Consider the following 13,010-nt stretch of genomic DNA (forward strand, 5'->3'; position numbering starts at 1 on the left):
GGGCGAGTCCAACCTCCCAGAAAGAACAACTAGGCCGGTCCGCTAGGCAGGATCCAGAAGGTGTCACCGCCGGTGCTGGGAACATCTTCAACAAAGTCGCAGCAACCGTAATCCCCATGTCATGAACTAAAATCCATCTTAACCACGATCCACACTTGCCGAGCCAGCCCCAGCCTACCCGTGTGGCCCTAGGTTTGGGTTCTCGCTAGGCCCTATCACAACGCTCCATAGATGTTCACTCCATCCTGGTCCCAGTTTCTCCCAATAAAGACTACCTGGCTACCTAGGTATCTTGAAGAACGACCCATCACCACCAACACGACTTCCTCCGCTGGCACCCGGTTATCATCCTCACTGCTCCCATCTCCTTGTGACCACGGGACTGTCCTCGGCTGCTCACAGCTCGTCAACTCGGCTTTCCTTTTTCTTTTCCTCAATTGTTGCCATGAAGTCATCACGAGCGACGATGCAAGACTCACCTTTCCTCAAACTGCCCTCCGAGCTCATCATTGAGATCCTCAGCTATCTTTCTCTAACCGACCTCCTCTCCGTCGGCCTAGTCAACCGCCACCTTCACCAACATTCGCTGCAGGATACCTTGTACCACAACTTTGTGCAGGCCCATGTTCCCGGGAATAAGCTCACGAAACCTACCGACTCAACATGGCGCGACTTGTACATCACCCACCATCCATTCTGGTTCATCCCCCAACACAAAATCTGGTTTTCGGACCAAGTCCACCTCGGCAAACTCCTCATAGCCAGGTACAACCAGCGCATCAATGCTATCGAAGCGTACGCCCTCGTAGCTGAACGGAAACAACCGGCATTCCTGACTTGGGATTGGAATCCAGAGGCCATCATACATACCTTCACTCCGCGGATCCAGCTGGATCTAAACCATCCTGTTGTACGCTTGGATGCCGCCGCATACGCCAACGCAACGGGTGGAGATGGATACCGATTGCAGAAGGAAATACCCATGCAGCTTTACGACAATGCACCGAGGCCTTCGGCGGGCATACATTCGCGTCTCATGCTCACGAAGCCTTGGCCTACCCACATAACGACACGAGGCACGCCCGTCTGGCCTCCGCTCACCTTGCCGAGCAACGTGCGGACACGCAATGACTCGGCCTCGCATTTCAGAGACCTGAATCACAGGCCGAAACTGCTGTCCGAACTCTCGACCAAGACCTTTAGAACAAGGAGGTGGATAGAGTTCTCTTCTCGCCCTACAGGAGTTAGTATGCGTGTGGGAGAGGATACCCAGACGTGGGCGACGCTACCCGAAGAATGCTACAGGCCGACACCTCAGAAGCCATGGCAGGGCATATGGTGTGGTGATTATGCCGGCCACGGCTGCGAGTTCCTCGCCATTCTTCAACCGGACGACCCAAAACCGCTGCCTGAGAAGGCCCTGTGGGCGATGAGATCGAGGGAACGCGAGGACAGCGTTAGCAGCGACGAGTCATGGAATACGGCTCCCACAGAAATGAGCGCAGGAGGAAACCATGATACTGACATGGCAGAAGCCTCCGATGCCTCGTCCAGCGAAGCAGATACTGCTGCTTTGTGCAGCCGCTCCACACGGGATGAAGCCGATACAGGCTCGAGCCCCGCAGCCGATGGCGGGCAGATATACCGCGGGCGTATCGAGGCCATAAAGCTAACGGGAGATCCAAATGTGCCTCGCGGCGAGTACACCTTCATAGCACCCGACATTGGGCCGCAGGGCCTTGTGCGTGTGGCGACTGAGGACATGTTCAAAGGCGCAAGGATTGTGAAGAGCGTCGGCCACATCGCGGCACAGGGCTTCAGGGATGGTAGGTGACCTTGGGTGGATATCCGTCGAGGAGAGAGCTAACCAACTCTGCCAGATGATTTCATGGTGTCCCAACTTATCCTCATCTCACACAACCGTCTTGCGCAATATTGGGAGACGTTTGGGCACGTCTCGTTCTACGAACGGGTTGACATTGATCAGCATATAAAGGCGACCTGATCGAATTCTATGGAAAGCTGAGTGCCAGATGCTGCGCTATCGCTACTAAGGTGAGGTGTATAATTGTTGCAACACCTCTCGCTTAATCTATGCCTCGGGTTGGGGTTGAGGGGTGCTTGTTTCTACACAGTACAGTACATTTTGTAATCCCGTTGGAGAATCCTCCGCTTTATCGATCTCTTACGATATGTTCCAATGTATCCAGGACTAGTTTCTCTCAATCTGGATTGGCTGTCAAACTCTACCTAACGAAAGATTTCAGTTGCAATGGCCAGGTTACTGTTTATGGCCATGCTTCCAGAACGGGTTTAGGGCGTTTGTTCCTGGAGCCATACGTCATTGAACATTCAAACCGAATTGTGCGCTGCTTTTGCCATCACGGGCCTCATGAATCCGACTCCTCTAAGCAACACAATAATTCAACACCACGACAAGACGCGAGTATCATTTTGCATTTCCTCGGATTTTTGCACGAGAAGGCACTGTGGGACTGACTAATGGCCCGCCACGAACAATACATGCTGCGCGTCACGGCGGGGCATACGTATGACACATCCAAGCATCAAGATGTGCACGTCAACACCGAGAAGCCCATAACCATTTTTTCGGATCACATTGAAGCGAAGCTGCATGTCCGGGTGAAAGACTATAGAGGTTAGTGTGCAACAACGCAACAAGAGTCCCCATGTCGACATCCCACTGATTCCACTTGGTCAGGTCTCCCACCAGGCTCCCCATCCACGTCTCCTTACTTCTCCACGCCTCAACATCCGTACGATCGCTACTCGATAAGTTTTTCATTCAAACCGAAGAGATCCATAGCAGGGCACCACCTCGTTTTCGGTAACGACTTTGCGCATCCGATCCGGGACCGGCTACCCCCTCTTTTCGACAAAGCCTTCAGTATCGTCAAGTGGTGGATAGACCCCGGACTGGACGGCGAGGTCTACGGCGACGAACCTTACCTCTACGGACCTCTTCTCAGCAGCATCAACGTGCTTCGGATAGGTAGCAAGAATCAGGTCACGCTGGAAAACAAAGTAGAAGACCGGGAAGAGGAAGAAGTGATTGCGTACGAGGAAGGCGCAGAAGGCGACGGCATCCCTGTGAGAGAGGAGCTCGGCATACCGTCCCTCGCGTCACAGCGGCAAAAGCACTTTCTGAGGGAGGAGAATCGGCAGAACTTTGAGTTTGAGGAGGGGAGGGAGTACAAGTGCGACTTCTTCAACCCGTATCTGGATTTCAATGAGTTTTCGTTGAAGCTGGGATATGGCCTGCCGGCGATAAGCATCGTCAACTATTGGGACGGCCAGCCATTACGGTAGGTGCCCCATTGATTTCCCCCATTCTCAGTTATACCGCGCGTAGTCTGACTGACAAAGTCCTCACACTCTCAGATATGTACTCAAGGACCGGAGCACAAATACGGAGCTCCTCGTCGTCATCTTCCAGCTGGTCCCGACCGAGGAAGCGAAGGAACAGGGAGCTCAGAGCCCGGAAGAGATGTTCGACTCGGTGCATGGTGGAAAGGAGAAAGCAGACGCAGATGGTACTGACGATTTGGACTAGGCATCGCGCACCACCAATATTACCATTTCACGGGCCCGGGTGGGATGCGGATAATGCAAGCTTTTGATACATGATACACTGCAGTTATGAAGGGCAATACCCAAAGGTCGCTTTACTTGAAGTCAACGCCAAGATAGAGTCTCACAACCTCTTGCACACATCGTCAATGACCTCCTCGGTGGTTGCCTTGCCTCCCATGTCTGGCGTCAGCAGCTTGCCCTCCTCAAGGTTGGCGTCTACCGCGGCATAGATCTTAGCAGCCGCCTCCTCCTCACCCTGGAACTCCAGCATCAGGGCCGTGGACCTGATCGTGGCGATAGGGTTGGCAATGCCCTTGCCCTCGATATCAGGGGCGGAACCGTGGCAAGGCTCTCCGATAACGAAGTCCTTGCCCACGTTGGCCGAAGGCACCAGACCCAAACTTCCAACGAGCGCAGCCGCTCCGTCCGAGAGGATGTCTCCGTACAGGTTCGGAGCGACGATAACATCGTAGTCTTGCGGCTGACGGAAGAGCTTGTAGACCATGCTGTCGACGATCTGCTCCTCCACACTGACCGACTGGTACTTGTCCTGTGCCAGCGCCCTCCTCGACACCTCACGGAAGAGGCCGTCGGTCTGGCTGAGCACATTGCTCTTGTGGGTGATGGTGACGAGCGGCCTGGAGTGGATGCTCGCGGCACCGCTTTCCCGGACCCTCTGTCTCCGAAGCGCAATGTCGCCTGCCATGGAAGCAATGTTCCAGCTCGCCCTTTCGCTTATCCGCTTGATGGCCTCGGCGACCTTGGAGCCGTCTGCGGCCGTGTACGTCTTCTCCTCCTTCACGTAGAGATCCTCGGTGTTCTCGCGGACAATGACGAGGTCGACCGGCGATGCGGCAGTGGAAATCGACTTCACGGGCCTGACATTCGCATACAGCGCCATTCTCTTTCTCAGCGCAACAATCGGGCTTGAGTACCCTTCCGTTTTGACCGTAGGGGAGGACACGGCGCCGAAAAGCGCGCCGTCGCAGTCGCCCTTGAGCGTCTCGACCGTCTTCTCAGGAAGCGCAACACCCTGTTTCTGGAACGTCTCGAAACCCGCGTCCAGATGTGTGAAGTTGAACTTGAGGCCGAGGCTAGAGGGGAGGGCTTCGAGGATACGGCGGCCAGCGGGGATGACTTCCCGACCGATACCGTCGCCGGGAATGAGCGCTGAGGGCCAATTAGAGGAGCAATCATTGAAAAGTTAGGCATTGATGTGTTTACCTATCCGGAGCGTACGTGCGGCCATTTTTGGTGGGTTATGGAAGCTGGTGATGAGGCGAGAGCTTCCTTTGGGCGAAATTTTGGAGCTGCGAGACCGGACCTCAGGAACCCGGAGAGTTTGGATGTTCTCCGGAAACGGCTAAGCTTGTTTGAGTTAGTGCTTTTGGTGACTTTCGACGACACATCGTCCCCGCCCCGGCCGCTCCACTCCCCCAGCTTCTGAATGATGATTATCATGGCTATCTTGTAATACCCCCAAGTTGGCTAAGGGAAGGTTTGTGCTACTGTTCTCATAAAATTGTCAAGACTTTTTCGACATGCGGTTTGACTCCCCAGGCTTGCCACCATGCAAACCACGGACGAGTCTATAAACATCCGTCACTCTTGTTCTCAGACGTATTTACTCCTTCGTTCCGCCCGTTTTCTCAGTATCCTCCTTTCTTTCCTACCTCTGCAGCCTTACTCGCCTGATTTTTCGTCGCCGTATATTCCTCTCACCTTCCGCACGGTACACATGTCATGACGGCGCAGCTCTGGGGTTTCGCACGCGGTTTGGACCGTCTGCCTGTTATAATCCTTTCAACAAGAAGGCGGAAATTGAGAAGTTACGCCCATAATGTCCTGCAAGTTTCATGATCGCGTCGCAATGAGGTCACTGCGCGTCACCCACGTTTCCCTCTGTTCACCGACTGCGAAATACACTGGCGTGCTTTCACGTGGCTCGGAAGGAAAGCTCTCGGGGCGGTCTGGGCTTGTGTATTGGTTCTGTGTCGATGCCGTCAGGAAGGATCACGGGTCATAGCGGTCTGCTTGTAGGTACGGTCAGGCGAGGTCCTTGCCTCGAGATCGTGAAGTATATAATAGGCTCCTCTTTCCAACCCTTTCCCTGCCTTCAACCCCGACTTCTTCCACGCCCCCAATACTTTCCGCTCCTGTTTTTATCATCTCCACTTCGAAAACCTGGTCTCAGTAACCGCCATGGCTATCTCCACCCTCTCCAAGTTTACCCTGGTCCTCTTGACTCTCCTCAGCGCCTTCGTCTTCGCGCATCCAAGGTTTTCCACGGAGGAGATCGCGCAATATAGAGATCTCGTCGCCCGCCACACCGAAGCTCTTGGACGGTGCCTTGAATCGCCCCATCTGAGGGAACTTAACACTCGCATGCTCGACGGCTATGCTACCACTGCGGTAAAACTTCGAAAGGCGCGCGGTCTCGATGAGAAATCAGGTAAGATGTTTGCTTTGGTTTCTTGACCGCTATGCTAACATGACTAGGCACCATCGACCGCCGTGATAAGGGAGCTCTGAAGATGTGGATTGGCAGCCCCGATGAGCACAAAACACAGTCGCCCGATCCACAAGACCTCTGCCACTTTCGCTGGGACGAACCCGTTGGACCCAGCCGAGCAGGTTGCGCTCTCGCACCCGAGAGTATTTATGGTCCATAGTGGAAGGAAGGACAACCCGAGCGTCAAAACATCACTGCCGAGCAGGCGGGTGTTTATATGCGTCTTGCTCTTCAAGTGATTGATATCGCCACATGTAACCCGGTTCCTGGCGCACGCGTAGACGTTTGGCATGTCAGTTATGACTGGAGTGCGGGCGGGGAAACCCGAAAGCTTACCAATTGTAGGCAAATGCACTGGGCGAATACGGACCCGAGCCGACCTCCTTCCTTCGTGGCTGCCAACGTTCCTCAGTTCGTGGCACCGTCGACTTCGACACTATCTTTCCAAGTCATTATCCTGGTCGGTCCACTCACGTTCATGTGCTGGTAAGGCCGGAAAACCAGAAGAAGGTTGCGCATGTTGGCATGCTCTATTTTCCCGACGATCTTCGTGAAGCGATTGAGGTAATACTTTCTTCTGGATCTCCGAGAGACTGCATACTCATGTCTTATGCGTAGGCAACTCCCGAGTATGCGAAGAACCTTAACCCGGTCGTAAGGAACGCGGACGATGCCTTCGCGCCCTATTCGGCGTCGTATCAATACGACCCTTTTGTGCAGTGGTCCTGGCTCGGGTCTAGGCCTGCAGGTAGGCCGCCCCTGCCGATGCCACTTGACTGGGAATGCGTACTAATGGCAACAGATGGTGTATTGACTTGGATAGCTATGGGTGTCAATCTGAGCGCCACCGTTGAACAGCCCCCTAAGAAGCGGAGGCGCAGCCTCTTCGATGCCCATCTGGCTCATGACGGGCGTGACTAAACTTCCGTCCATGATTAAAGGTGTCGGCTCACTGATAGGCACTTCGCGCACGGTAAACCGGAGATCTCAGGCTACCAGACGGTGTTCTGGACGAATGTAGGGTGACAGAAATAGAATATGCAGAGGATATGGACATTCACACTACAACTCATTTCCCTTCTAGCACTTGACTGCTCTTTGTGCATTGTTTACAGCTTGGCCAGGAAGATTCAGTGCAAACCCCAGCTAGCGAGTACCTCGAAGAAGGACGTCGCTTGTGCGTCGGGTTTATAAGCCTATTACTTCATTTTGGTGGCTCTGGTGGCCTTGCCAGTATGAACTTGCACATTGATTCGCATGGTGGAAAACGTTTTCAGGACACGAATACAAACTGTATCGGTTTGGTGCGAGAAAGGGGCTGAAAACAAGCTTTTGCCCTTATCCGATTTAAGCTTTCGTTCGGCTGGTCGGGCCCGCTAGCACTAGTCCGCGTGTAGCGAAGGGGGGAGAAAAGAAGAGCGGGCGGGCTCTCCTTTTCAAACGACGCTACTTACTATTACACCTTCAATTTTTCGAGCTCGTGTCTCTCGTTCGCCTGGAGACATGAACGTCTAACCATCCCATTTATTTCTTCGAGACCATCACTGGCTCTGGTTGGTATCGTTTCACTTTTGTTTCCGTCACCATGGTCGGTCTCATATTGAAGCCCGACCCTGACCTCACATTGCAGGATCAGCTGCTATTAGAAGTGTTCCAATTGCGATGCAGTCCCCAGGCGAATACCAAAGCGGCAGGTCCAGAGGCACTTCAGGTTTCGGAACATGCTCTCAGGAATCAAGCTCATTCCGGCATCGTGTCACATGAAGGTAACTGTCAAATCCTCACGTCGCACCTGGATGCAGGCCTCGCTAATCCTGGGCAGACATTCAGAGACGAGAGCACGAAATCATTAGACATCTCAAGGCGCTGAACGACCCCAAATCCCCTCAATTCGAACCCACCATCTTCTCCTCCATTGACACGGCATCCATCAAATCGCCCTTTCTCCGCAAATGGGTCATCGATCCTTATGTCCGGTGCGCTCGCTCCCTTGTCCGAAACGAGATGGACGTCGTCATGGTGACCCACCTGCTGCTATATGTCACCACCACCATACCTTCCGCCGCTTACCTCTTTTATAATTTCAGATGGTGGCATGGAGTTGCGCATGCCATCATGCAGGCGTATTACATGGGACCGTACACTCTCATGATGCACCAACATATCCACATGCGAGGTATCTTTAAGAAAGAGTTTGCCTGGCTCGATGCCCACTTTCCGTACATCATGGACCCCCTGATGGGACACACGTGGAATAGCTATTACTTCCACCACGTGAAGCACCACCATGTCGAGGGCAACGGGCCCGATGATCTTAGTTCGACAGTGCGGTATCAAAGAGACGATGTGTTGGATTTTCTGCGATACCTGGGAAGATTCTACTTCCTTGTCTGGTTTGACCTGCCACGCTACTTTCTCCGCAAGCGCAAGCTGGATCTCGCGCTTAAATCGGCTGGCTTTGAAATTTCGAATTACATCTTCCTCTACACGGTGTTCACGTACGTCAACTGGCGCGCCACGATAGTCGTTTTCTTGATCCCGCTTGCTTTGATGAGGGTAGCTATGATGCTAGGGAACTGGGGCCAGCATGCGTTCGTCGACGAGACGGAGCCGAATTCCGACTTTCGTTCAAGTATCACATTGATAGATGTTTCTGTGAGTAATTCTTCAGTCATCGACCATGGATCAGAAGCTGACTGGACGGCTCATAGAGCAACCGCTACTGCTACAACGACGGCTACCATACCTCACACCACCTTAATCCCCTCCGACACTGGCGCGATCACCCAGCGGCGTTTCTATCTCAGGCGGACCAATACATCAACGAGCAAGCGCTGGTGTTTTACAACATCGATTATATGATGATCTCGATCAGTCTGCTGACGAAGAACTATGAGCTGTTGGCGAAACACCTGGTGCCGTTGGGCGCGCAGGCGAAGTTGAGCCTTGAGGAGAGGGCGGAAATGTTGAGGAGAAAGACGCGGAGGTTCACCGAGGAGGAAATCGCGATAAAATGGGGGAAAGAGTATGCGCGACTCTAGTTGTCCTGGCCTCATGAGCGGGAATTTTTCGATTATAGGATGGGGAAAAAGCAAGCACAACGGATGTGAATTAATACTAATGAATACACAAATGTTACTTCCAATAATCACCCCTCGTGCTGTTTGTGAAAGTACTGTACACAGTAACTCGGAATGGCAGGAATGAAGGGTAGTGTGCACGGATGACTGGCTGAACCTTGGGATGTCGAAAGCTGACCTCACCTCGGCAGTGCGACTTCTGAACACCTATCGGCAGCATCCAACAACGCCAGTCTCACTCAGCCTTCGCGAAGGAATCCCGCCAACATGCTTATTATTCATAGAACACCCCGAAAAGGCACTCTGCCATTCCGCTGCTCGTTCCTCGCCCTACGAATACATGTCTACATCCCTTGAGCGTCAGTTGTGATGTTTCGCCGAGCGTTTTTGTGTCTGCTATGTTCGACTGTTAAGTGAGTGGTCCTTTGAAGAGGCCCAGTGGTAACAAGCATGTTTCTATCGTTCATGAATTTCCTAAACAGCTTGGTGACAATGCGGGCCTCTTTGTGGGCTCCCCCACGATAATAAGCTTCCCCGTCCGGGGCCCGAGAGGCACAGCCAACATGAAACACCGTCCCAGATCCTTCCGGGCGGCTGAACAACCAGTGTAAGTACGTGTCAAAATTGTGCAGTCTATTCAGCTCATGGGCTTATATCTATATATGAGCCCATGCTTACAACACGGGGGATGACCCCTTATACAGAGGTGGCTCCGCCATTAACGGCCGACTGTGAGTTTCTGGAGAACTCTCTCTACCCTCAATTCTCTAGTCTCTCTGTGCTTTCTGCATTCAAAATGCGTTCTTCGTACTCGCTTCTATTCCTTGGTGCTCTCGCACATGCTCGACCAACACTAAGACCGAGAGAGGGAAGCTACAGCACGAACAACGTACTTGCACAAGAGTATCAACAAAAGTGGTACTCAGAAGCACCAGCACACGTTCAGAATGGACCCGCAATACATCTCGCCGCGACACAGGACACCCCGGGCCCAGGAATCTCACCTTCTCAGTACAAATGTTTTGGCCCCATGCTGAGCGACTTTCCTGCGTACGAGACATGGACCCTGACTTTCGAACAGCTCTGGCAGATCAACGAGCCAGAGATGACGAAGATCAATGGAGGGACGCAGTATAACCAGCTCCTCAAGGATGCCATTCTCGCCCAGTCAAAAAAGAATCACGTCGATCCCAGAATCATACTAGCGATGGTCATGCAAGAGGTATGTCTCCTTCATGAACCCTAAGCCGTCTTCGCAGGCTTACAATCTACAGTCCACGGGCAATGTAAACGCACCGTGCACCGGCCCGGAAACGCGCGACTGTGGCCTCTTGCAAATTCGCTACGGCCGCAAATTCACCGATGCCGACAGCATCGCTGGCATGATCCAGGACGGCATGGAAGGCCTTGCCGCCACAGACTCCCACCCAGCTTGGCCCGGTTACGTCAACTATTTCAACCTCGACCGTGCCGATATGAGCTGGATCGATGCGATATGGGCAGGGAATCCGTTTCTGGCGGCACGGCTGTATAATATGGGTTACCTCGACAGTGAGGATCTCTCGCAAACGAGGGACGCGAGCTACAAGAGTACTTATGCGCAAGATATCGCTGCCAGGTTGTTTGGGTGGGATGGGCTTACGCCGAGGACCTGTTAGTCAAGGGGAGAGAAAGGTCGTGAGTGTATCCCTTCCCTTCTTGTATATACTCGGAGATGAAGGCTTTATGTTTTCATCTTCCTCTTTTGCACATGCGTCGAATTATGTGGAATGGCTTAACGCTGGGGATCATGCTGTAACGTGGGAGTTCGTCCGGCCTAGGGACGCTGTGGTTGATGCGGGTTGGAGACCTGCTTACGAGAGGGTATTCAACGTCATCTTTGCATTCCATTCTCGCAGTTGTCTGCGGATACCAGTTATATCTTTCCTCTACCGGGGTTTTCATTGTTGAAAACCGTAGCTGCAGGCGCTCAGCCGCTTGCCAACCACACCTCACGTGCCGTCCGAAACACATCTGCAACGTCTTGGCATTCACATCCACGATTTCAACATCTTCGTGAATGCTAATATGATCCATTTTCGCTTCTTTGCCGTCCTTTATTCCGAAAGCCTTGATCTTTGTTTTGATTTTTTCCATCTTCGTTTGGCCTTGCTCTTCTTCCCGGATCGTCAACTACATGTCAAGTGGAAGGAAGCCACATTGACGCATTGCCATCGCCATTCGAACATTGTCGATTAGTAAATCAGCACCCAGAGAAACCCTGGGAATCCAATCAATCAGTGAAGCCAAACACCACTCTAGACTCCAACGGACGGATTGTTCGGCCAAATCATCTCAAAGATACCTCCACTTCTTCCTCCAATACCCATCCGTTCACCTCTCCATACCCACGGCCATGTACCTCCCTCACATATTCCTGGCCCGCTCCAATGATGGCGACGACCGCTTCAACCACAACCGCGGCTTCGACAGCCCCCACCGCTTCGACCGCGGCCGGCCTGACCAAGAAACAATCATACTCCTCTTCACGCTCTTCGGCATCCTCCTGACGCTGCTTCTCATGTTGGTGCTTCTGCTGATTCAGGCGTGGGCGGTTTGGAAGTTGGCAAGGGTGGTGGTGAATGCTGCTGAGGAGGAGAAGGGGGAGGGGAATGAGGTGGGAGGCAAGATGATGGAAAGGGGGTGTGCCGGGTTCTTGAAGGCTTTGGGATTAAGCAGCAAGGGGAAAGAGGGAGATACATGAGGGACGAAGAGGCAAGGAGAGCTCTGCTTGAGTGGGCTGGCGAATGTGCATGCATTGTATTGTGAGAATTCAATTTGGGAGTCCATTCTTACATACGACTTGGAATGACACAGTTCTTAGAACCGGAAGAAATTGCCATTTGGAATGTTACTCGTGGTCCGGTGAGAATCCATGTACCGCATACCCTATCGTACCCAGGTTCAGTCCAAGAAGGGCATAACCTTCAGATGAGATGCCCAAAAAATGCCATCTTTACCCAAAATCATAATAATACCACTCCACGATACAAGCGTATCAATCCCTCGTGAAATACCGCATGCCTCTTGCAAACTGCTGTTTGTCGCGTGGCAGACCAAACGCCGGAACAATACCGCTCAAAATGCACCAGTGTCTTAGCGAAGAAAAGCTGTATCAAGTAAATCATACTGGCCTCCAGTTTCCTGGATGTACTCAATACCCCTGAGCCGGTACAAATTATCAAGCATTGACAGGGCCTACGCCAGAAGGCCCTTATTTTCAACACCAAGCTCATCTATATCCTCCTCAGGATCAACAAAGTCGTCCACGAAGCCCGAGTCGCGCGGTCTCGATTCCTTGGTACGTCCAAGAAGGTCACGCTTCTTCTTGCTGACCTTGATTTTGTCATTGACCTTCGCAATCCTGCCGTTGGCCACCTTCTTCAGATCGATCCCGTTTGTTCGGACTTCCAACCCCTTGACCTTCATCTCAGCGACAGCCTGAAGGGCTTCAAGTTTCCGCCTCCTGGTTTCCTCAGCGAGCGCCTCTTGCTGAGCAATAGCCCTGCGGTTGGTGTCAAGCAGCGCATTGATCGTGTTCTCGGCATCTTCTGCTTGGAGACGGAACCGTTCCTTGAGCTCCTCGACGTTAGCCTGGAGCAGGGTGATGGTTTCGGCACGCTGTGCACCGACGACTTGGAGCTCCTCAATCTGGCGCTCCTTGTCGGCCACCTCATTGGCGTGATCCTGTGCACGCTGTTCCATCTTGGCCGTAAGTTCATCAATGATGGATCTCTGCTCGTTGATGGTTCGGTTGAGTTCCCCGACCTTCTCGCGGTGCGCGT

The 13,010-nt window shown here is 52.9% G+C and overlaps 7 protein-coding genes across 7 annotated transcripts; 6 read left to right on the forward strand and 1 right to left on the reverse strand.

The window, feature by feature from the left end:
* Positions 1-200: 200 nt before the first annotated feature.
* On the forward strand, positions 201-2,254 carry EI97DRAFT_55145 (uncharacterized protein). Its single transcript, XM_033802908.1, has 2 exons — positions 201-1,826; positions 1,881-2,254. Exons 1-2 carry the CDS (start codon positions 446-448, stop codon positions 2,003-2,005), a joined length of 1,506 nt encoding a protein of 501 aa, XP_033653316.1. The 5' UTR covers positions 201-445; the 3' UTR covers positions 2,006-2,254.
* Positions 2,208-3,719, forward strand: EI97DRAFT_55132 (DUF1769-domain-containing protein). The gene is made up of 3 exons (XM_033802907.1): positions 2,208-2,659; positions 2,723-3,326; positions 3,388-3,719. Exons 1-3 carry the CDS (start codon positions 2,503-2,505, stop codon positions 3,572-3,574), a joined length of 948 nt encoding a protein of 315 aa, XP_033653317.1. The 5' UTR covers positions 2,208-2,502; the 3' UTR covers positions 3,575-3,719.
* On the reverse strand, positions 3,609-4,892 carry EI97DRAFT_433725 (Isocitrate/isopropylmalate dehydrogenase). The gene is made up of 2 exons (XM_033798447.1): positions 4,819-4,892; positions 3,609-4,764 (listed from the first exon to the last, which is right to left on the reverse strand). Exons 1-2 carry the CDS (start codon positions 4,841-4,843, stop codon positions 3,716-3,718), a joined length of 1,074 nt encoding a protein of 357 aa, XP_033653318.1. The 5' UTR covers positions 4,844-4,892; the 3' UTR covers positions 3,609-3,715.
* Positions 4,893-5,796: 904 nt separating this feature from the next.
* Positions 5,797-7,027, forward strand: EI97DRAFT_442777 (aromatic compound dioxygenase; the record flags this gene model as incomplete). The annotated part of the gene is made up of 6 exons (XM_033799775.1): positions 5,797-6,046; positions 6,094-6,209; positions 6,267-6,398; positions 6,452-6,670; positions 6,725-6,854; positions 6,909-7,027. The coding sequence occupies 6 exons, from the start codon at positions 5,797-5,799 to the stop codon at positions 7,025-7,027; spliced, it is 966 nt and encodes a 321-aa protein (XP_033653319.1).
* Positions 7,028-7,555: 528 nt separating this feature from the next.
* EI97DRAFT_433727 (fatty acid desaturas-like protein) lies at positions 7,556-9,212 on the forward strand. The gene is made up of 3 exons (XM_033798448.1): positions 7,556-7,872; positions 7,929-8,761; positions 8,818-9,212. The coding sequence occupies exons 1-3, from the start codon at positions 7,692-7,694 to the stop codon at positions 9,145-9,147; spliced, it is 1,344 nt and encodes a 447-aa protein (XP_033653320.1). The 5' UTR covers positions 7,556-7,691; the 3' UTR covers positions 9,148-9,212.
* Positions 9,213-9,982: 770 nt separating this feature from the next.
* EI97DRAFT_442779 (uncharacterized protein) lies at positions 9,983-10,844 on the forward strand (the record flags this gene model as incomplete). Its single annotated transcript, XM_033799776.1, has 2 exons — positions 9,983-10,408; positions 10,461-10,844. The coding sequence occupies 2 exons, from the start codon at positions 9,983-9,985 to the stop codon at positions 10,842-10,844; spliced, it is 810 nt and encodes a 269-aa protein (XP_033653321.1).
* A 737-nt stretch (positions 10,845-11,581) lies between these two features.
* On the forward strand, positions 11,582-11,929 carry EI97DRAFT_458798 (uncharacterized protein; the record flags this gene model as incomplete). The annotated part of the gene is made up of 1 exon (XM_033800940.1): positions 11,582-11,929. The coding sequence occupies one exon, from the start codon at positions 11,582-11,584 to the stop codon at positions 11,927-11,929; it is 348 nt and encodes a 115-aa protein (XP_033653322.1).
* Positions 11,930-13,010: the final 1,081 nt, after the last annotated feature.

This window comes from Westerdykella ornata (genome assembly GCF_010094085.1).
Source record: "Westerdykella ornata strain CBS 379.55 unplaced genomic scaffold EI97scaffold_12, whole genome shotgun sequence".
NCBI classification, from domain to species: Eukaryota; Fungi; Ascomycota; class Dothideomycetes; order Pleosporales; family Sporormiaceae; genus Westerdykella; species Westerdykella ornata.

Coding starts and splice junctions, on each gene's coding strand:
- EI97DRAFT_55145 (XM_033802908.1), top strand. CDS start 446: ATGAAGTCATCACGAGCGACGATGCAAGACTCACCTTTCCTCAAACTG. Junction 1,827..1,880: donor GGCACAGGGCTTCAGGGATG/GTAGGTGACCTT, acceptor CAACTCTGCCAG/ATGATTTCATGGTGTCCCAA.
- EI97DRAFT_55132 (XM_033802907.1), top strand. CDS start 2,503: ATGGCCCGCCACGAACAATACATGCTGCGCGTCACGGCGGGGCATACG. Junction 2,660..2,722: donor CCGGGTGAAAGACTATAGAG/GTTAGTGTGCAA, acceptor CCACTTGGTCAG/GTCTCCCACCAGGCTCCCCA. Junction 3,327..3,387: donor TGGGACGGCCAGCCATTACG/GTAGGTGCCCCA, acceptor TGACTGACAAAG/TCCTCACACTCTCAGATATG.
- EI97DRAFT_433727 (XM_033798448.1), top strand. CDS start 7,692: ATGGTCGGTCTCATATTGAAGCCCGACCCTGACCTCACATTGCAGGAT. Junction 7,873..7,928: donor CGGCATCGTGTCACATGAAG/GTAACTGTCAAA, acceptor AATCCTGGGCAG/ACATTCAGAGACGAGAGCAC. Junction 8,762..8,817: donor TCACATTGATAGATGTTTCT/GTGAGTAATTCT, acceptor GACGGCTCATAG/AGCAACCGCTACTGCTACAA.
- EI97DRAFT_433725 (XM_033798447.1), bottom strand. CDS start 4,843: ATGGCCGCACGTACGCTCCGGATAG. Junction 4,765..4,818: donor CGCACGTACGCTCCGGATAG/GTAAACACATCA, acceptor ATTGGCCCTCAG/CGCTCATTCCCGGCGACGGT.